At 46.4% G+C, this 23,081-nt stretch overlaps 1 protein-coding gene across 6 annotated transcripts in view; it reads left to right on the forward strand.

Annotated features, from left to right (window-relative positions):
• Nucleotides 1–23,081, forward strand: part of DENND5B (DENN domain containing 5B) — a 140,195-nt gene that overhangs the window by 103,635 nt on the left and 13,479 nt on the right. For all 6 annotated transcript variants that reach the window (XM_058655746.1, XM_058655744.1, XM_058655745.1 and 3 more), the window contains 6 exons: nt 3,565–3,696; nt 4,893–5,045; nt 5,704–5,782; nt 10,271–10,352; nt 18,083–18,211; nt 20,498–20,619. In XM_058655746.1, coding sequence (XP_058511729.1) covers nt 3,565–3,696; nt 4,893–5,045; nt 5,704–5,782; nt 10,271–10,352; nt 18,083–18,211; nt 20,498–20,619 — 697 coding nt within the window. The remainder of the gene's footprint in view (nt 1–3,564; nt 3,697–4,892; nt 5,046–5,703; nt 5,783–10,270; nt 10,353–18,082; nt 18,212–20,497; nt 20,620–23,081) is intronic.

Here is a 23,081-nt window from a genome sequence, read left to right on the forward strand (position 1 = left end):
GTGGGACTTCGGTTTAGGATGCCAGGTTCACAAGTGACAGCTTAACCTGTTGCACCACAGTGCTGGCCCGATGATAGATTTTCATAGGTATCTTCTCGTCATTTATTGCTTTTGTTATCATCAGAAATAAAGAGTACTGTGGAAATCTCAGGATAAATTCAGGCTATTTCCATCTGTAAAGAAATAGACTTTATTATTACAACGTTCCCTGTGGGGGTGGAGTTGTGGGCACATTTGGGGATGATCGTATCCCATAGTGGAATGCCTGGTTCAAATCATGGTTCTTCCACTACTAATTCTGCTCTCCCCAGTAGTGTGCACCCAGGTAGGTAAATGATGGCACAGGAGGTCGGCACAATGGCTTAACTGGCTAATCCTCAGTCTGCACGTGTCAGTATCCCATATGGATGCTGGTTCATTTCCTGGCTCCTTGGGAAAGCAGCAGAGTATGACCCAAAACCTTGGAACCCTGCACCCAGATGAGAGACCTGGAAGAAACCCCTCACTCCTGGCTTCAGATCAGCTCAGTTCCAGCTCTTGTGGCCATTTGGGGAACGAACCAGTGGATGGAAGATCTTGCTCTTTCATTCTCTCTGTCTTGGGTACTTGTATTCCTGGTGCCCAGGGAGATGGAATTGCAGACCCCTGGCTTCATTCTAGCCTGCCTGACTCTAGCTTTTGTGGGCATTTGGGAAGTGAGCCAGTATTTGAAAGGGGTGTGTGTGTGAGTGTGTGTGTGTGTGTGTGTGTGTGTAAGACACACACGCACACTCTCTCTGCCTTTCAAACAAAAGTGAGAACATTCTTTATGGCTACCCATCACTGCGTGCCATGTTTACCCTGGCCCGGTGTCTGTCCTGTGTAGAGGCAGCCTTGCTGCTCAATCTGAGACAGGGTCTCCTCCCCCACTGCCCCACCATCTTGTGTTGTTTCTGCACACATCCGGGGGCTGTTGCTGTGCTCTGGTCCCAGCAGAGATGCTCAGAAGGAGGCTTCACATCTGACCCTGTGGAGACCTGGTAAATAGGATCACTTCGAGGGCAGGCTTGAATTTCATTGGTGAACCATCCTGGGGAAACAGGTTAAGACGCATCCTGTATCAGAACACTGGGCTTCTGTTCCTAGCTCCTGACTCTAGCTTGCTGTTAGGCAGACCCTGAGAAACAACAGGAATGGTTCAAGTAATTGGGTTCCTGGCATCCATGTGGGACGCCTAGATTAAGTTCCAAGATCTCAGCTCTGTCCTTAACCTCAGCCCCAGCTGTGGCAGACATCTGGGGAGTGAACCACTGAATGGATCGTACTGTCTCTTTTCTCTGTCTGTTTCCCTCCCTCCATCTCTATCTTTCCTTCCCTCTCTTCTTCTTTTCTGCTCTCTTTTCTCTTCTTTTTTTCTTCCTTCCTTCCTTACTTTCCTTTCCTTTCCTTTTCTTTTTCTTTCTCTGTTTCTTCCTTCCTTCCTTTTTCCCTCCATCTTTCCCTCCTTCTTCTCTCTTTGTTTTGCTCCCACCCTACCTTCACCCTTCCCCCTTTCAAATAAAGAGGCTTTTTTAAAGTTGATGCATGTGTTTCTGAAGAAGAAGGAAAACTTGAGGTCTCAAGCCTGGTGCAGTAGCCTAGTAACTAAATCCTCATGTTACATCAACCGGGATTTCATATGGGCACTGGTTTGTGTCTCAGCTACTCCACTTCCCATCCAGCTCCCTGTTTGTGACCTGGGAAAGCAATAGAGGACAGCCTAAAGCCTTGGGACCCTGCATCCATGTGGGAGACCTGTAAGAAACTTGGCTCCTGGCTTCAGACAGACTCAGCTCCAGCCATTACGGCCACAACATTTTGTTTGAGTTTCAGGTTGACCTTTCCATCATTTCATGATTGGAAAGCTAACCTTCAGGATGTTTAAAAATATTTATTTTTTATTTTTATTGGAAAATTAGATATACAGAGAGGAGGAGTGACAGGAAGATCTTTCATCCGCTGATTCACTCCCCAAGCTGCCGCAATGGCCAGAGCTGCACTGGTCTGAAGCCAGGAGTCCAGAGCCTCTTCCAGGTCTACCACACGGGTACAGGGTCCCAATGCTCTGGGCCGTCCTCAACTGCTTTCCCAGGCCACAAGCAGGGAGCTGGATGGGGAGGGGACCTGCTGGGATTAGAACCAGTGCCCATATGGGATCCTGGCACATTCAAGGCAAGGACTTTAGCTGCTAGGCTATCATGCCAGGCCTGCTTATTACATTTAACTTGCCTAATGGTGATAATTGTCCTTCATTTCTCAGTTTACCCTTCTTTGAACCTCTAAAAAATACTTGAAACAAAAAGAAGTGTGTGAAGTAGATGCCTACAGAGTTCATTTGATTTTTAAATTGCTACTTAAAATGATTGAGCTAGAAAAGAAACATCATTTGTTAACATTCTCTTGATTGTAAAGGCTAAAAAGTGGCAGGCCTGTGAGCTGACTGCTGAATCCCCAACTTGGCTTTCCATTATTCTATCCAGATTTAACCGATTACTTTCCTTCCAGAGGGGAAGTATATGAAATGTCCAAGTGCTCTTCTATATAAAGGACTTACACAGATCTAAGTTAGTTTACATATCTGTATTTCCCTTATGTGCCCGTGGGAGGACATGCTATGCTGGCTCACTCTGCCAACGGCTAGTTTCACTATATAATTTAGCATGTCACTCTCTAAATATGGTCCTAAAATACGTGGATGTTTTGGAGACTGCCCTGTGGTCCTGATGGAAGCATAAGGTGTCTGAGTGAGCCTTTCCAGGTAGCTTAGAAAGAAGAGCCATCACAGTGCATTACGTGCTCATCACATGTAATGGTTTTCTTTAATGAAAATCCCCAAGCCAGCAGTCAAAGAGCAGGGCACCAGAGGCACTGCAACCGTGAGCAGTCCCCTTCCCCCTGACCAGGGAACGAGCCAAGGGAGAGGACAGGCCTCCCACGCATGTCCTGCTTTCTCCTGAGGTTGGTGGGCATGCTCTATGCTCCCTCAGGTAGGCTGAGGCGTGCCCGTGTCCGCTGACGAACTTGAGATGGTGACGCTGCTTGTGGCGGGCGTCCAGAGTGCCTGCTTTTACCGTTGTGACTTAGCTAAAGCCCGAGACGAGGTTGGAGAGCTGCCCTCTAGCCCTGAGATACTGAGGGCAAGGGGTGGAGGAAACCAGCCATCTGAGAATCCTTGGCTGCTGCACAGCGTTCCCCTCAACTTGTCACCCAGATGCCAGCCATGGTCTTGACCAATCAGAGCTTTGATGGTCCCCAGTGAAAAAGACGAAACTAAATAAAACTCCATCTCATTTTGAATGGAGTTTTTGTTTGGATGGAGCTTTCGCTCCTTGGAGTCTCAGTCCCCCTGCTTTCACGGCAGTTAACAAGTTGTTGGGGAGGACAGGCACCCTCTGCCTGTGGACACGCTAAGGCTTCTGCTGCTATTGCACATGTTCCCTCGGGGCATCACTGCATCTTGTTTGTTCCTGCACGTGTTTGTGTAAGGTTACGTAGCTCAGAGGAATTTGTGCTGTTCATGCCTTAAAACTGCTCTTTAATTTTTAGAAATATATGCAAGAGGCAAGAAGCTTAGGGAAGAACCTGAGACAACCCAAATTGTCAGACCTCTCTCCCGCGGTGATTGCACAAACCAACTGGAAGTTTGTAGAAGGCTTGTTAAAAGAATGTCGGATGAAGGTATGTGTTGCTCACTGAGGCCAAGCAGCGTGCATTCATGTCTACGGCATGTGAGGTCAGGTGACCACAGCTTACCCTGGAAAAACCTTGACTGTGGCCAAGACCTGTGTGCGCTTTCCAGAAGTCACGGGCCTCCATGTCCCCTCAGGGGTGTGGGAACCCTGTGCGGTTCCCTCAGCTTCCCATGCATTGCTGTCCTCCCTGCCAGTTTGCATACATACTGAGCCACCCAGGAATTGCATTATTGTGAAAATGTGAAAGCACATTTTCTGTGGTTGTAAATAACTGTTGTACAGCTTGACCTGCACATGAACCTGCACCCACATACCCTGAAGGAAGAAGACCTTAGCTGCGTGTATTGCACACTGTTCTCTCAGATGTCTGTATTGTCAGAAGTAGTAACACAAAATGCTAAGACCCAGAATATCAGCTTTGCCTGGATCTCCAGATTTATTTGACAGGCATTTCTTGAGTTCCTTACCTAAGTATTCAGTAAACACACCATGTTCATCTTGGGCATACAGGTTCTTCGCCACCCGGGCGAAGAAGGTTCTCTTCCAATGTGTGCTGTATGAGAGCTACAAGATGGTTCTCTTCCAGTGTGTGCTGTATGAGAGCTACAAGATGGTTCTCTTCCAGTGTGTGCTGTATGAGAGCTACAAGATGGGTGCCTGTCAATTTTAGTCTAAACTGGCTTCCATCCCTTCCATTTTTGGTGCATACTCGTGAACAGTGCCAAGCTAGAAGAGGGAAGGAAGAGCAGAAAAGAAAGCCCTGATGCAGTGACGTATCAGAGTTCTCCAGATGCTTGGGGCTCCCTGGGTGCAGTTCCCTGAAGCGTGCCTGGGAGCTGGGCACAGACGGGCTCCATCCCGGGACCCTGGCTGCTCTTGGTCAGCTGTGACTGCCGGCATCACAGAGGTTCACACTGCTCTGTGATCGGGCATGAGCATTTTTTTCACCATGGGGACACTTCACAAATACTGTCTACTTTCTCATTAGTGACCCCATAGTTCTCTGAGAGTATAGTGAAACACAGATGATATTACTTTGACTGGTTGGCCATCTCTGTGCAAAGCGTGATGAAGAAAAGCCGCTGTCCCACTGCAGTCACAGCCTGTGTGTGTGTGTGTGTGTGTGTGTGTGTGTGTGTGTCTGTGCTGGGCTAAAACTTGTGACCGTACTTGATGTTTCAGACAAAACGCATGTTGGTGGAGAAAATGGGACATGAAGCCGTGGAACTGGGCCATGGAGAAGCCAACCTCACAGGCTTGGAGGAGAATACCCTAATTGCCAGCCTCTGTGACCTGCTGGAGCGAATCTGGAGCCATGGCCTGCAGGTCAAGCAGGTAACGGTCTCGAGAAGTTACAGAATGCCCATACACGAGCACACGAAAAGAGAAAACTAACCACCAAGAGGAGGGGGTCTGGGAAGCTTTCCTGGAGCAAGAAGGGTAGAGCAGCAGCAGCACGGTAGAGGCTGTGTCCCCTGCCGGGTCCTAGAGCTAGCACCTCCTGTCATTGCCAGGTGAAACTGAGTAATTCGGGTGGGAAGATTCTAGTAGTCTCTGTCTTTGCTTCTCTGGCTTCCCTTTCTTTTTTCTGATGTGTGCATGTTTCTTTCTTCCTCTGCTTTTCTCACTCTCTGCTGGTTTCCTATCATTGCCGCTGCTTGTACACTCTGTAAGTGGTATACAGATGCTTAGTGTGCCGCTGAAATCTCTGACTTTCCTGGGTAACAGTGTGGCCAGCATAGACAGCCCCACTCCCATTCAGTCAGGAGCAGCCAAGCTGGCCTCTGGCATCCCTGGGCCTGCCCTCCTGCCAGTCATCTCAGTGGACAAGGGATGACCCTTCAAGCACAGCAGGGAGACACCCAGGATCTGATGAGCCAGGAATGGATGAGTTTGGGTCACCAAACCTCTAAGTGGCCGTCATCGTGAGAAGCTTTTTGTTGCTGAATTACTTCTTCAAAAGTGACCATTTTTGTGTACCTTCTTGTTTCAGGGGAAGTCAGCCTTGTGGTCACATTTAATTCAGTTTCAGGACAGGGAAGAGAAACAGGAGCACCTTGCAGAATCCCCAGGTGAGAGGCACTGACTTTGACTTGCACTGTGGATCCTGTAGATCCCGCGGCAATAGACCGTGACAACAGGCATTGTTGCATCTTCTCAGAAATCATTCATAGTTATCACCACTGTCTACCAGCCATGAGACCCAGCAAAAGTCACTCGACATCTCTGCATCCTCATCCACAGGATAGGGAAAAGATACTGGCTGTGTCATGCTGTTCCAGTTCTCGGTTTCCTCACCCTGTATTTTAGGTTCTTGTTTCTGAAACCATTTCCTACTTTTGATTACTTGTACACAAACCTTCAGAATGTTTTCCATGAACCTCTGTTTTTACTCACAAGTTAAATAGGCTTTCCTAAACTGTTTTTCTTGTTTTTGTCCAAGATTTACTTGGGTATTTGAGAGCCAGAGTGTCAGACAGAGAGGGAGAGAAGGAGAGAAAGAACTTGCTGGTTCACTTTCGAGTCGGTCATAATGGCTGGCACTGGGCCAGGCTGAAGCCAAAAGCCAAGAATTTCATTCAACTTTTCTGAATTGGTAGCAGGGCCCAACTAATTGGAACTGCCTTCCCAGGTACGCTAGCAGGTAACTGGATTGGAAGCAGAGCAGCAGGGACAATATGCAAAGCAAGAGCTTATTTAACCCACTGTGCCACAAGGCCAACCCCAAGCTAAATGGCCTAACTAATGCTTTTTTTTTTTTCATGAGAAGGGGCATATTTTCCTTTATGTAAATGACCATCTAATTCACAAAAAGTAGAAGGGATAATGAGAAGCTAATAGAAATAACATGTTTTAAGGCCCGGTACAATAGCTCAATAGCTAACACCTCACCTTGTGTGCCCGGGATCCCAGTTCATGTCATGGGCTGCTCCACTTCCTATCCAGCTTCTGCTTATTGCCTGGGAAAGCAGCTCCAGCTGTTGCGGCCACTTGGGGAGTGAATCAGAGAATGGAAGATGTTGCTGTCTCTCCTTTCTGTAAATCTGCCTTTCCAATAAGAATAAAATAATATACAAATGTGGCTATAATACCTAGTATTCATCCCCAGTTCCTTTTCCTCCACTGCCTTTAGAGGGCGAATTAGCTTAAATGTTTTTTATTATTGGAAACTTCATTTGTAATTGTTGAATGAGACAGTTAGAAAAATGAGTTTGATGCTGCATTGTCCTGAAGCTATGAAACAGAAGCGCAAGGTCCTAATGTCCCACGCTGTAGTTACAAGAAAGTAGATCAGGTATAAAAGCTTTTCCAGGGCAGACCTTGTGGCACAAGGGGTTAAGCCACTGCTTGTGATGTTGGCCTGATCTAGTTTCCTGCTAATGTCCCCGGGAGGCAAGTTGATGATGGCCACAGTGAATAGGTCTCTGCTATTCTTTTGGGAGACCCAGATGGACACTCTGGCTCCTGGCTTTGAGCTGTTATGGGCAGTCAGGGTACAAGATTGTCTCTATCTCTCTACCTTTCCAACAAATATATTTTTAAAAACATGTAAAAAGCATTCTCTAATATCTATCTCCTCTGCCTTTTTGTCAAAAAGGAAAAAAGCAGTATACGACCCAAAATTGTCTCCAACAGAAAATATAACTGTTCAGACTTAGTACTGTAACCACAGCAACTTATCCTAATTTTAAAAAGTAAATTCCCAAGACAGAAAAGCCACTTGCAGGGTGAAAGATGGGAAAGCCAAGCTTAGTTGAGGCAGTACGATGGGAGCATTTGGCTTTTGGGTCTAATGTCCAACTGCTAGGATGAGAAACTTTGTGGTTTTGTTGGTCAAACACTGGCTAGTTCCGCAGAGTGCTAGCTTCTGCAGAGTCCTTCAGTTCGTCGCTAGTGAGCAAAGCAAAACTCTGGGGTTCACACTGAGAAGTGGGAAGTGTGACAAAGCCTCCAGCAGGCAGCGTCTGTGCTACAGTGTTGCATACTGTGAGAACCACATGGTTGGGGCATAGCAGCTGAGAATGCTGGGCTCATCCATCCATGTGTTAGAGTGCCTGGGTTGGAGTCCCAGCTCCGTTTGCAAGTTCAGCTTCCTGTTAATATGTACCATAGGAGGCAGCAAATGACTCAAGCGGATTGGGTCTCAACACCTATGGAAGACACTCAGGTGGAGTTCTAGATCCAGCTTAGGCCTGCCACGGCCTGGCTGTAGCAGACATTTGGGGAGTGAATCAGGGAATGAAAGAACTTTTTCTCTCTGTGTTTGTCATCCTTCCCTTCAAAAAAGTATTTTGAAATGAATTACACAAGTTACTTTACTGTTATTTAAATGAACACAAGTTAGTTTTAGTTAAGTAATCTTAATTAGGATTAATATGAGCCATGTAGCTTTTGAAACTAAAGTTTATTGTCTGGAGGGATGAATTTTATAGATATTGTTCTAATATTTCTGGTGATTCAACCAAAGAAGTTGGGAGTTAAAAATATAGAACAGTGAAATATGTACTAAGACCTCAATCTAAAAAAAAAAAAAATACTTTGTTCTTGAAAGATAATGTTGTGTTCCAACTGTGCACATCTACACAATTTTAACTCTGTGAGCTGTGGGAGTTTTGACCCCTGACACCTGCCTTGGGTGCCTCCAACTCCTCCGTGAAGTCTCGGAATGCAGTTGATCCTATGGCAGGGACTCTCTGTTCCCCAGAGATTTCTAATTTGAAATGTTGGCAGGGGTGGGTGTTGATAGCAGCAGTTTATACACGGCTTGGAAGCCTGAGTTCTGGTCACACAGCTCTTGTTCTCCTTCCCAGCCTCCTGCTGACGTGCTGTCGGGCAGGCGGTGGTGCTGCCTGTTGAGGAGACCCAGATGGAGTTCCCTGCTCCCAGCGTTGGCCTGACCCAACCCCAGCTGTTTAAGGCATTTTGGGGAGTGAAACAGCTGGTGGAAGATCTCTGTCTCTCTGCCTCTTAAATAAATAGATAAAACCATGCTCTGTGCCCTACCCTCACACCCTGCAAGGAACTTCAAAGATCAATGTTCCATTCAATAGTACCTTCTGGGTACAGCCTTTCAGAATGACGTACAAATCTCTTAAACACTGATCCAGTTCCTGTCTCTAAGATGTTGCGTTTAAATGCTTATTCTGGATCTCACGTGAGAATTCACTTTTTAATCATCTTCCTTCAACAGAAGTTTCCTGTTAGTTACTTACTTGCCCCTAGACCGAGTACATGGTTATACAGAAATAATGTCTCTGTTCTTGGTCTACTTGCTGTCTTCACAGGCAGTTAAGTTAGCTGCAGATTCCCTGTAACCAAGTATTACATCTGTGAATCTCCATGTTGAAGAAGTGATCTCTTGCCTGCAAGTACTTTGTAGTAAGAAATAGTAGTGAAAGTAAACATTTTCATGGTTTATAAATTTCTCCCTTGGCTAGCACAGACATCCAGGAGACCTTCTTAGAGTCTGGCTCTCCAAATGGAAAGTGTAACTTCACCCCTTAACCCCTCACCTGGCTCTGCACCTGGGCTTCCAAGCTCTTCCTCTGAAACTGCTAATAAGCTATATAGGAAAGTGCCTAGGTGTTCTGTATTCTTCTCTTTTGTTTTTAAAGGTGATTTACTGAAAAGGTAGAATGACAGAGAAAGAGAGGCAGAGAGAGATATTCCACCTGCTGGTTCACTGCCCACATGGACTGGAGTTGAGCCAGTCCTAAACCAGGAGGCAGAGCTTCCTTCAGGTGATCCCAGCAGCCTGAGGACTTGAGTCATCCTCCCCTGCTCTCCCTGGCACAGTGTTAGGGAGCTGGATCAAAAGTGCAGCCACCCCTAGAAAGTGCTTTGAAGTGGAATACCAGGTTAGAAGCAGGTGTTTGGTCTAGTGGAGCACGGTTCGCAAACCAGCTTCCTGCTGATGCACATCCTGGCAAGGGTGAGGGAACAGACAGCTGCGTTCCTGCCGTTCCCATGGAACGCCTGCCTTGAGTTCCAGGCTCGGCGTGCTCCTGGTCCAGCTGCTGCCCTTAAGTTATTTAGGAAGTATACTAGCAGACGTGAGATACTCTGTCTCTCAAATAAATAAAAACACTGAAGTAGAAATTTACCAGACGGAAGAGCTCAAAGCATTGGGTATTTTTAGTATCCCCTTCTGGCCTTTCCACTGTGTGATTTCAGTCCCCGAGCAGACATGAGTAACAGACTCAGTAGCTTGTGTTATAGACATGGCTGGGATGTGATTGTCCACAGTTATTAAAACGCCTTTAGAAAATACTGGCGCTTATGGCCACAAGTTTTATTTGTTAGTGTTTATTAGGTGGATTTTTGTTTTAAGTAGTGTTTGAATTTCAAAGTCAGCCTCAAATTAACTACAAAGAAAATAACTGGTTGACAGTTTCAACAAAGTAGCAGCAGTCAGGGAAGAGGGTTTGAACTTTTGGGTTGCCTTTAAAATGAGTCTTTTTCAAAGCAATTTCAAAACATTTATTTATAGAATGTGAGCAGTGTGGGTTTTGAGTCTTTGTTGATATTCTCTAATTCTTTGTTGATATTTTTCCGCGTAGTTGCCCTGGGACCAGAAAGGAGGAAGTCTGAGTCGGGCGTCGTGCTCCCCACACTCAGGGTCTCCTTGATCCAGGACATGAGGTATTTTTTTTTTTTTTTAACATTTTCAGCCTCCGTTGTTCAGGTGATGATGGCTGTGTGTAACTTTTGCTTTTGTTTTCTGAAGAAGGTGTTCTAGCCATTTGTCTACTTGTACACTGTAATTTGTTTACTTTTGCTTTCTTTCCTACATTAAATTCAAGGGGAATATGCAGCTTCGAAGAGTTTTGAAGTCTCTAAGCCTCTGAATTATTTTATAATTTATTGTGTCCTTTTTTAAAATTCAAACACTCACTGCCTGTAGATACAAAAAAAAAAAAAATCTGCAAACACTGGCAGGCTGCTTGGCAGGAAAATTGCTGTCAGATAGGTTGAGTGTGAAGCACATACAGGCCTGGGGATTAGCACTTCCAGTTACTGATCTTAGAAATCTTTAGAAGGTATTTGAAACTGGTTTATTCAATGAGGAAGGCCTAGTTTTTTTTTTTTTTTTTTTTTAATTCCAGATGTATTAGGCAGAATAGGTATTTAATTGTGGCTTTAAAGTGAGTGCCGCATCAACCATAGCTGTGGCTCTTCAGAATTTATTTCTTTTGGGCCCGGCGGCGTGGCCTAGCGGCTAAAGTCCTCGCCTTAAACGCCCCGGGATCCCATATGGGCGCCAGTTCTAATCCCGGCAGCTCCACTTCCCATCCAGCTCCCTGCTTGTGGCCTGGGGAAGCAGTCAAGGACGGCCCAAAGCTTTGGGATCCTGCACCTGCATGGGAGACCCGGAAGAGGTTCCAGGTTCCCAGCTTTGGATCGGCACAGCACCGGCTGTTGCGGCAGCTTGGGAGTGAATCATCGGACGGAAGATCTTCCTCTCTGTCTCTCCTCCTCTCTGTATATCTGACTTTGTAATAAAAATAAATAAATCTTTTTAAAAAAACATTAAAAAAAGGAAAAAAAAGTATTTCTTTTATTTATTTATTTTGAAGAGTTACAAAAGAAAGGGAGAAGAAAAAGAGAGATCTTTTGTCTCCTACCCGCTGGTTCACTCCCCAGTTGGCAAAGTAGCGGGAGTTGGGTCAGACTGAAGCCAGGATCCAGGGACTTCTGTGGTTCTCCATGGGTTCAGGAGCCAGACCACCAGGGTCATGTCCCACTGCTTTCCCAAGCACAGTAGCCAGCAGCTGAATTGGAAGTGGAGCAGCCAGGACTCAAACCGGTGTCCATATGAGATGCTAGTGCTGCACACACAACGCCACCACAACGCCAGCCCCAACATCCATGGCTTCTGTGTACTGATTATTGATATTCATTTGGTTTGTCACTTATTTGAAGAGCTGAACTTCTAAGAGCAGAAACAAAGTACAGTAGTGACATTTTGCTGACTTGAGCGTTTGCTGGCTAGGTGATCTTAGGCAGATTTTTTTAACTTCCCTGTGCCGTTTTCCATGTCTCAAAGAGAGATAGAAATAGCACCTGGCTCATAAGATGGCTACAAACATTAAATGAATTAGTCCCTGTTAACAATTTAGAGATTTAGGTGGATCCGAATCGGTTTGTGTATTTGTCTTAAATGTTATTATTCCTACATAGGTAGTTCTTTTTGATAGCCTTGTAATTATCAAAACAATCTCTGGCCTCCTAATGGACACTCGCAGCACGTATGCCCTGCCATTACCTCCCCCTTCTGATTTGATGGTCATAGGAGGTTCAGCTGCACCCCAGAACCCTGCCCACCTGCTCCCAACCTCCTTCTTGCTGCCTTGGTCTACTTCAGGTCACCTGGGGGATCAGGGAGGAGATGCTGCTGATAGCCACTGCTGCCCCTTTATAAAGGGCAGTCTAGTGTTAAGACCTGGTTAGGACTTCGGACTCTGGACCAGTTGGCACGGTCTGAGTTTCAGCTTGGCAGCTGACTAACTTCGTAGCCTGGCACAGTTGCCTCAGGCTGTCTATACTCCCATTCTGTAGAATTCTGTAGAATGAGAGTAAAGATTGTGCCTTTCTCAGAAAGTTGGTATGAAGATTCAGTGAGCTAATATAAAACAGACTGTCCCAGTAGACCTGGAAGCATAAGTATACTTACTCCTACACACAGCGTAAGTTACACATACACCAATATATGTTTTACTTTTATCTTAAAAAAGAAAAAAAGATTTTTGTATGTATTCCAAAGGCAGAATGAGTGAGAAGGAAGGACTCAGAGAAGGAAAAAGATCCTTCAGCCACTGTTTGATTTCCCGAATGGCTTCAGTGGTCAGTGCTGGGCCAGGCCAAAGCCAGGACCCCAGAATTCCATCTGAGTCTTCTGCAGACTTGGGGGGACCCAAGTGCTTGAGCTGTCACCTGCAGATTAGCAAAGCTGGATTGAAGCATAGGTCCAGAAGCAGAAACTTGTCTTTGGGATGCAGTTGTGTACCCTCACGTGTGCGTTTCCAAAGACTGTTCTGTAGTGAGAGGGCGCGGGGTTCTGGAGAGAAGTAGATGACTCCAGTGAATTTTGTGGCCCAATGATAGATACCATTAATAGAGCTGGATTAGTTGATTGCTGTCAGAGACTGTCTGGTAAAGCAGAAAGATACTGCCCAGGAAAGACAAGCTCACTTCTCAGGCTTTGCTATCTTGGTTTTGTTTTTCATTTTCCTCCTTTTATTCTAGAAAATTTTAAACATGCAGCAAAATCATAGGTTTTGCAGTGAGTGTATGCATAGGCACCACCAGGATTCTGTCATTGGCATACTACTGTAACTTTAGAAACAAATGTGATAAAGCGTATTTATGTATATCATATAATTTTACCATTTTTAGAAAATGTTTTTGCTTTTATTAAAGGCAGAATATTCAGGAAAGACAGGATCTTCCAGTTGCTGGTTCCTTCTCCAAACACCCATGACAGCATGAGCGGAACAGGTTGAAGGGAGGGTGTCCCCTGGCACTTCCTGGGGATGGCAGGGGCCTGAGTTGCTTGGACTGCCACTCAGGTGCGTTAGCAAAAAGTTGAGTTAGAAACACAAAGTAGGGGCCCAACACAATAGCCTAGTGGCTGAAGTCCTCTCCTTGCAGGCATCGGGATCCCATATGAACGCCAGTTCTAATCCTGGCAGCCCCGCTTCCCATTCAGCTCCCTGCTTGTGGCCTAGGAAAGCAGTCGAGGATGACCCAAAAAGCTTTGGGACCCTGAACCCTTGTGGGAGACTTGGGGAAGGCTCTGGGCTCCTGGCTTTGGATTGGCACAGCTCCAGCCTTTGCAGCTGCTTGGGGAGTGAATCATTGGGCAGAAGATATTCCTCTCTGTCCTCCTCTCTATATATCTGACTTTGCAATAAAAAATAGATCTTTTAAAAAGAGAGAAAGAGATATTTATTTACTTACTTGAACAACAGACTGGCAGAGAAAGACCATCAGCTTGCTGGTTCACTCCACAAGTGGCTGCAGTAGCTGGGACTCATCCAGGCCAAAACCAGGAGTCCAGGACTCCATCCTGTTCTTCGATATGGGGATGGCAGGGGCCCAGGTACTTACACCATCTTCTCTCCTTCCAGCTGTTTTAGCAGGTAGCTGAATCAGAAGTGGAGCAGCCTGGACTAGAACTGGCCCCTTGACATGGGATGCCCACTTGCTGTGATGCGCCACAACACTGCCCTGCCTAGAAGGCTGTACTGGGGCCACATTGTGGTGTGGTCGACACTGCTGTGACTCTGGCATCCCACATAGGCATCCAATTGAGTCCTGACGGCTCTACTTTTCTTTTTCTTTTTCTCTCTCTGTAACTTTGCTTTTCAAGTAGGTAAATAAATCTTCATTAAAAAAAAAAAAAAAAAAAAAGAGGGCCCGGCAGCATGGCCTGGCGGCTAAAGTCCTCACCTTGAATGCGCCGGGATCCCATATGGGTGCCAGCTCTAATCCCGGCAGCTCCACTTCTCATCCAGCTCCCTGCTTGTGGCCTGGGAAAGCAGTCTAGGATGGCCCAAAGCCTTGGGACCCTGCACCTGTGTGGGAGACCCGGAAGAGGTTCCTGGTTCCCAGCTTCAGATCGGCCCAGCACCGGCCGTTGTGGCTCACTTGGGGAGTGAATCATCGGACGGAAGATCTTCCTCTCTGTCTCTCCTCTCTGTATATCTGACTTTATAATAAAAAAAATTTTTTTAATCTTAAAAAAAAAAAGAAGGGGATGGATTTACAGACTGTCCTAGGATCTCCAGCTTTCAAAGCTTGGAGACCACCATTGTTAGTAAACCCGAAGGCCATCTCACTGTCAGAGCTAATGGGCATTTTGACGGGGTTCCGTTCTGACTGATCACAGAGTCTCAGGATGGCGGTGAGAGAGGCTGTGATTTCCCTCCGCAGACAGCTTCATACTTTCACAGGAATCAGAGGTCTGCCTGCTCCCCTCAGAGTCAGAGCTGCTGCAGCCTGGTCACCCAGCTCCGTGCCAGGGTCCTTGCAGGCCCAGGAGCATTGCCATGTCTGTGTCTGCCTGTCTCCCTCTTGAAGACAATCTTTCCTAGTTGCTCTTCATACTCACGCACTACTTTATAATTAACTCTCAGCTGGCACGCTTGTCTTCTGGGTTGTGAGTTCTTGGCAAGTCCCTCGTTGTAGACTCTTATTACTGCTCCTTGGCAGCCAAGTAATACTCGAAACCTTCGTTTTTTTTTCAATGTGAACAAAGGTTAGGTTGCCTGCTTCTCTGAGCCCTGCTGTCTGTTGGGCACATACTCCTCTCTGCACTTCCTGTCTCCCCATGTGCCCTATCAGCAAACACCCTGGAGCCGAGAGACTTGATTGCTCATGGTGGGTGAGTCTGGGCACCAGCATGCCTCGAAGCTGGCATGTTCAAAGGCAGTGCCCTTTCTTTCAGCCTCTCGCTGCCCTAGGCCTTCACAGATGCCAAGCATTAGCAAGTCATGAGTTACAAGATGAATTTTTTCTTGTTCTAAGAAGGAAGTGTAGGACAGTCAGTAATTTATGTATTCCCTGTGTATGAAAAGGAGAGTCATCACAGTGTTACAGTTGCTCCCAGTCTTTCCCGAGTAATAGCATGTAATTATGACAACGATTATGAGAGAGATAAAACATTTCATGATCTCAGTTGGGAGTGTAATAAACCTAATACAGTACTCTAAATATATCAGAATATATATCTGAATATATATGAATATAATTAGGTTTATACTAATAAACCTAATGTAGTACTCTGACAGTATCAGCAAATGAACAGGCTGTCTAAGAAAATCCTAGGGATATTCTTTCTTGGATAAAGAGATTAAAATATTTGAGAGTGAGTTACCTAATCCTTCTGTCATTTTGAAGTTTTTATTTATTTCATTTGAAAGGCAGACACATGGAAACATATGGAGAATGATCTCATCTACTGCTTCACTCTCCAAATGCCAGACTAAAGCCAGGAGCCCAGAACTCCATCCTGGTCTCCCATATTGGTGGCAGAGATCTAAATACTAAAGCAATCACCTGTTACCTCCTAGCTTACACTCTAACAGGAAGCTAGATCAAGCCAAGAACTTGAACCATGGTCTTTGTTATAGAATTTAGGCATGCCAAGTGACAGCCTAACCATAGCACTAACTGCCTACCCCATCTTTAAATGTATTTTCCTTATTTATTTCAAAAGATAGATGGAGAAACAGATCCTCCATCTGCTAGTTCTGTTCTCCAAATGAGCATAACAGCCAGGCTGGGCCAGGTCAAAACCAGGAGCCAAAGCTGCTTCTGAGTGTCCTACATGGATGGCAGGGCCCAAGCGCTTGGGATCTCTTCCACTGCTACATTGCAGGGAGCTGGGTCAGAAATGAAGCGGAAGTGGCAGCATAACCTTCTGCCACAACACTAAGTTCCCATTTTATTTTAAGATTTATTTATTTTTATTGAAAAATCAGATATACAGAGAGGAGAGACAGTGAGGAAGATCCTCCATCCAATAATTCATTCCCCAAGTGAGCACAACGGCCAGTGCTGCGCCAGTCCAAAGCCAGGAGCCAGGACCCTCTTCCAGGTCTCCCACACGGGTGCAGGATCCCAAGGCTTTGTGCTGTCCTCGACTGCCTTCCCAGGCCACAAACAGGGAACTGAATGGGAAGTGGAGCTGCCAGGATTAGAACTGGCACCCATATGGAATCCCAGGCGTGTTCAAGGCGAGGACTTTAGCTGCTAGGGCATGCCACCAGGCCCTATTTTAATTTTTTAAAGATTTATTTATTTATTATATATTTTTTAAGATTTATTTTTATTACAAAGTCAGATATACAGAGAGGATGAGAGACAGAGAGGAAGATCTTCCGTCCGATGATTCACTCCCCAAGTAAGCGGCAACGGGCCGGTGTGCGCCGATCCGATGCCGGGAACCAGGAACCTCTTCCGGGTCTCCCACGCGGGTACAGGGTCCGAAGGCTTTGGGCCATACTCAACTGCTTTCCCAGGCCACAAGCAGGGAGCTGGATGGGAAGTGGAGCTGCCGGGATTAGAACCGTCGCCCATATGGGATCCCAGGGCGTTCAAAGCGAGGACTTTAGCCGCTAGGCCACACCGCCGGGCCCTGCAGATTTATTTATTTTTATTGGAAAGGCAGATTTGCAGAGACAATGAGAGACAGAAAGAAAGATCTTCCCATCTTTTGCTTCACTCCCCAAGTGATCACAATGGCTAGAGTTGAGCAGATTCAAAGCCGGGATCCAGGAGTTCTGGGGTGGTGGCAAGGAATTCTTAGACTGGAGAGATGTCTAAAGACTGCTTGGAAGCATTCCTTGCAGGAGGAAGTCAGGATCTCAGCGATAAATGGAGTCCAGCAGGGGGCTGGCAGGCACGGCACTAGAAGGCACATGGCCACAGAGTGTTCATTCTCACTTGTTTCGAAACCATACTCTAGTGTGCCTGTGCGATATCATGTAGTGTTTTGCGTCTTGTCAAGAACGTTGAAGATCTGCACCCTCCCAATCAGACGCAGAGAGAGGGAAGGACAGAGGAAGGGAGGGAACAGGAAATATGGACGCGTGCACACACATGCATGTCTGCATCTTGCTAGGAAGGTAGCTCCTTTCTGAACACTTATGCTCTAGAGACACGGGGTGTGTGGCAGTGTTTATTACAGCCAGAATGTCTTGTTCTGGACATAAAATCAAAGGAAGGAATAGTGGTTCCAAGGACCAAAGGCTTTCAGGGACTCATGGCAGCAGTTTTACCAACCGTCTGCCCTCTCTCAGGCCTCCCCCTGCCCTAGGAGCAGAATCATTTAGAAAAATAGACACAGCCCTGCTGGGTATGTTGTCAGCGTCTACACAGAATGCCGTGTGGACACCCCCATGGTTTCGGCTAAAAGCTTGTGCACAGTCCAGCTTGTAGAGTTGTAATATATCTGATCTTCAATGCTCTGGAAAGTTAGGTTTCCTGTGTTGTGTATGTTGTCTCAGGCAACTTGAAAAGTAATTCAGAATAAATTAAAGTTGTGTAAAATGTGAATATTCATCCTGTTTATTGAGGTCAGGAATAATCAAGTGACTGTTTACCGGTACCTGAGGTTGAAACAAGAACGTAGTAAAGTCTGGATGAATGAACAAGCTCCGGTGCTCCACGTTAGCTTATCACCTGTATACTTGGGTTGTAGTCACAGTGCCTTGGGCTCTCGCGTCATGATTCAGAAGGGAACCTGTTAAGGTTTGACCATTGCTTACTCCAGCGCAGAACTTTGCCAAGCATATCATTGTTAACGCTTCAGTGTTTTTGCAGTCCAAGACTCTTCCTCAAGTCTGCATCCTTGCTGTTCTCTTTAGGCATGTTCAGAACATGAGTGAGATCAAGACCGACGTTGGCCGAGCCCGGGCGTGGATCAGGTTGTCACTGGAAAAGAAGCTGCTGTCCCAACATCTCAAGCAGTTGCTCTCTAACCAGCCCCTTACCAAGTAAGACACAGCTCTGATCTGTGTGGCTGCGTGGCACATCACCTGCACAGACACACGCTTCTCAGACGCAACTAGCATGCGCCTGTGCACCCGCACTCTTCTTGGCGTAGCAGTGTGTGCTTAGAACTCACTTTTTGACAGCTTGCTTGGTCACTCTTGGGGTCACACACCAAATTGCACTGCCTTGTAATCAGAGAAAAGGCCAGCTGGACCATGCAAAGTTGTCAGTATTGTGTAAAACACATGTATATGCCTCCCATCGCAGTGTGAAATTCATAACTAAACACAGAATCATAAAAGAACTAAAATGGTCCAAGGACACAAAGGGCTTCTCCCTGTAGTCCTCCCAGGACTTAGGTGAAAGGACTTCGACCCAGGAGACCAATCACAGGGCTGTGAGTTAGCTGTTCACTGTTGTGGTCATTTCACTTTCCTCCAGGAAGCCGCTTTGGGTTCACATACGTGGTCGGAGCTGATTTAAACAGTAAAGGTATTTAGCTGAGAATTCAGAAAAAAACCTCAAGCATGACAGTCTATTAGAATCCCAGTGCTTTTTGTAATTCTGTTTTTGTACATATGACTCTGGAACATTTTAGAATGTCTTACTGTCCAAGAGTAGGTTTGACAAAGAACCTAACGTGGTTCTTAACATCTGACTTCTCTCCTGATGGTGAAAGTCATCTGTGCCCAGTGTGGCTTTGGAACAGAGGAGAAAGTTATGGTCGTGTACAGTTACGCTTCCTGAAGGAGACTGCCACAGATCTCACATGTCGTATATATTGCTGCATGTTTTCTCTTAATCAAGACTATACTGTGTTAGCAGTTCAATATTTCACAAACATTTCACAATATTCTGATGTTTGGATGCCTGCGTTTAGATTCTGCCTTTACTTAACCTTACTGTCTCAGTGGCCTTACACAGGATGCCTAGATTCTCGGAAGCTCTGTTTTGCTGACCCCTAAAATGAGGCTGCTCAGAAGGTAGCCATTGAAGATCAAAGACAAGAGTTCGTAGGAACACTAGGGAAAATGCTTAAATGCAAGTGCCCAATGAAAGTTATGTATTTTTAATAGCAGGTTTTTGGGTTTTTTTTTTTTTGTTGTTGTTGTTGTTGTTATTGTTGTTTTTTATTTTTGGTTAAGATTTTTAAAAGGTGTTTTACTTGGAAACTCAGTTACAGTTACAGAGAGAGGGAAAGACAGCACGAGAGAACTTGAATCTGCTAGTATACTCTCAAAATGACTGTAGTGGCCAGAGCTAGACCAGTCTGTAGCTGGGAACCAGGAACTTCCTCTAGGTCTCCTACATGTGTGCTGGGCCCAAGCACTTGGGTCATTCTCCACTGTTTTCCCAGGCCATTAGCAGGGAGATAGATCGAAAGTAGAGCAGCTGGGAGATGAACTGGCACCCACATGGGATGCCGTTGCTGCAGGTGGAGGGTTAAGCCTGTTATAGCACCAAGCTGGCCCCAATAGCAATAGTTTTGCTCTTAAAAGCTGTTCCTGGGGCCCCTCGGCGTGGCCTAGCAGCTAAAGTCCTCGCCTTAAACGCCCCGGGATCCCATATGGGCGCCAGCTCTAATCCCGGCAGCTCCACTTCCCATCCAGCTCCCTGCTTGTGGCCTGGGGAAGCAGTCGAGGACGGCCCAAAGCTTTGGGATCCTGCACCCGCGTGGGAGACCCGGAAGAAGTTCCTGGTTCCCAGCATCGGATCGGCGCACACCGGCCCGTTGCGGCTCACTTGGGGAGTGAATCATCGGATGGAAAATCTTCCTCTCTGTCTCTCCTCCTCTCTGTATATCTGACTTTGTAATAAAAATAAATCTTAAAAAAAAAAAAAGCTGTTCCTGGCTAATGGCACACACTGTTCCACTGTGTGTATACACTGTGAATATCTTGGGGGCATTGTGAGTGAATCCCCCATTTCACATTGAATCATCAGACTGGATCCCATTGTAAAATCAGAGAATTGGGAGAATGTGACTGGTTTACAGGGGTGGGTTCCTGATAGTTCAGTCCCTCAGTGCCCTGTCCCTTTGTCTGCACTTCTGTGTCCATATTAAGTGAGTCACCAAAATGGATCTGGGGGGTGCTTTTTTTCCCCTTTAACTACCAGGTTAAAAATGGTTTATTAACTGTTGAATGTTGATATTTGAGTTTTTGGTTCTTTTAAAGATGAAGTGTCTCCCATTATTTGTCTAAGTGGAGGTGTGTTTCTCCTTAATGAAGAAGCATAAAAGCAAGCATGAAACCCGTCTCACACCGTGCTTGTCTGGCCTTTCCTAGGAAGCTGTACAAGCGTTACGCTTTCCTGCGTTGTGAGGAGGAGCGTGAACAGTTTCTCTACCATCTCCTTTCCCTCAATGCCGTGGACTATTTCTGCTTCACCAGCGTGTTCACCACAATCAGTAAGTGCAGGCCTGACTGCGCAGAAAGGGACACTCACTGACCAGTGGGGTAAACTCATCGGCTCTGCAGTACCGTGAGTGCACCCCAGGTCTCCGCTCAGGGATGCAGGATAGTTCACCCCACCCCGCCCCTGGGAACCTCAGCTGGTAGCCTGTAGGGGGCGCACCTCGCTGAAGGGCCTGCGTCCCGGAACTAATCATGGTGCTGTCCTGGGGCTCTGTCGGCTCAGCTGAGCCTCTTGGGACTACAGTGCCAACCAGTGCCTTCCTCCCCATCATGCTTGCTTTCTCACGTCAGGTCCCTGAGCAGCACTGTGCTTGCTGGCACTTTTTTTTTTTAGATTTCTTTATTTTTATTGGAAAGTCAAATTTACTGAGAGGAGAGACAGAAAGAAAGATCTTCTGTCCACTGATTTACTTGCCAAGTGACCGCAACGGCCGGAGCTGACCTGATGTGAAGCCAGGAGCCAGGAGCCTCTTACAAGTCTCACACTTGGGTGCAGGGTCCCAAGGCATTGGGTTGTCCTTGACTCCTTTTCCAGGCCACAAGCAGGGAGCTGGATGGGAAGTGGACCAGCTGGAACACTAAGCAGCATCCCTATTGGATCCTGGCACATGCAAGGCGAGGACTTTAGCTCCTAGGCTACCATGCCGGGCAACTGATGCATATTTTTTAAAGTTTATTTGCTGCACAATTTCTAATCCTTACTTGCAGTAGCTCTCTTTTCTCCTCCAAGGAACTTCTGTGTCAGTTAGGAATTCTGCTCAACTACAAGGATTAGCAAGTTGAAACACAATGGTTTAAGCCACTCGTTTTTCTTATGTAATAAGAACTCTCAAGGTGGAGATCTTGGTGTGCTGGCCTGGACCCAGCCCCTGTCCTTTCTTCTTTGACACCCTCTGTGTGCTGGTTGCCTGATGGTCACAGGGTTCTTCTCAACTCATCTTGCAGCAGGAGGGATGGAAGGCAGAATGGGTGCTCAAAAAAAAAAAAAAAAAAAACCATAATTTTCCAGAAAATTTACAGTAGCATCACTGTCTCTGGCCAGAACTGAGTACATCTTGGCTTGCTCGCCTCTGGTGGAGACAGACAAGCATGAGGGGGACCTCTGCCACCTGCCAATTTACTGTTTTTCAGGTTACTGTGGGAGGAGGAGCCCGTGGTGCTCCGTACAACTTTAAAAAGAAAATTATGGGGAGAAAAAAGCTGCCAAAGCCCACACACTTTGTAATCTGTGGGATTGACAGGCTCCATGAAAGAAGAAATCTAAATTCATAACATTGCATTATCATTTTTAAACTGAGATCACCGTGGGCCATTAGCAGCCACAGCCGTGCTGACCGTCTGTGGAATTTTCTGCAGCTTTTCTGATCCTGGCACTACAAGAAGTGAGACAGGCATGGGGCACCCAAAATAAACTCCTGCACTGCCCTCTTACAATCACTGAGCCGGGCAAGGACAGCCTTGCCTGTGGTGTTTCCTTCAGCCAAAATACATTGACACAAAGGGAGATTATCCACCCAACATAAAGCTGTCTATGTAAAATAAGGACGACAGACTGTCCTGAGAGTGCTGACCGTGACCTCACGGGGTGAGGCTGTCCCTGGTCCCTGGTCTAGGAAAGATTTTCTCGTGCCTTGCATTGACCTTGCCAAGACTCTGAGGTGCTCCCTGGGGGCCAGCAGAGTAAAAACCCCACAGACACCTGCAGAGAACACTTGTCCCACCCTTACCTAAAAAAAAAAAATTGACTGTAAAAGTGGAAATGTGCTGATGGGTCTGTGCTTCCCCCATTTTTTAAGAAGTGAGAGTGGGTTGTCATTGTGGCACCACAAGGTGAAGACATGCAGCCACTTGGGATGCGTGCATCCCTTATCGGAGTGCCTAATCCCACTTCCACTTCAGATCTGGTTTCCTGCCAATGCACCTGGGAGGCGGCAGATGGTGGTCCAACTTCTAGAGTTCCTACTGCCTACCTGAGACCCAGGCGAAGTTTCTGGCTGCTAGCTTTGGTCTGGTGCCCCAGCTGTTGCCGGCATAAAGGAGGTGAACCAGCCAGTGAAAGACCTCTTTCAGTCTCTGCCTTTCAAGTAAATAAATATTTTCCAGAGAGGGAGTGGGTAGGTGTGATGTCTTTCTAGTTTCATGTTTGAGTCTAGGCCCATGGTGAAATAATGCCATCTAGTGGGTGTCCATGGAAGTGTCTGCCGAAGGGAAACCCATTTGGCAATTTGCTTCCTTGACTGCCAATGGGTTCCTCTAACAGGAGTCCCCCGAAGGCTTGCTGAGTTGTATGTCCAGAGTGGAGGTTCCATTGTTCATCATTCATGGCTTTATATATTGTGCTGTAAACTCAGGATAGGAAAGTTCCGAAGACAGAGCAGTAAAACCTTACTCAAGGAAATCAGCAGTGAGATGCTGGCAAGTCGTCACCTGCCCACCCCTCTTTTCGTGTGAAGCT

Source organism: Ochotona princeps, chromosome 27 (genome assembly GCF_030435755.1).
Source record: "Ochotona princeps isolate mOchPri1 chromosome 27, mOchPri1.hap1, whole genome shotgun sequence".
Taxonomy (NCBI): Eukaryota; Metazoa; Chordata; class Mammalia; order Lagomorpha; family Ochotonidae; genus Ochotona; species Ochotona princeps.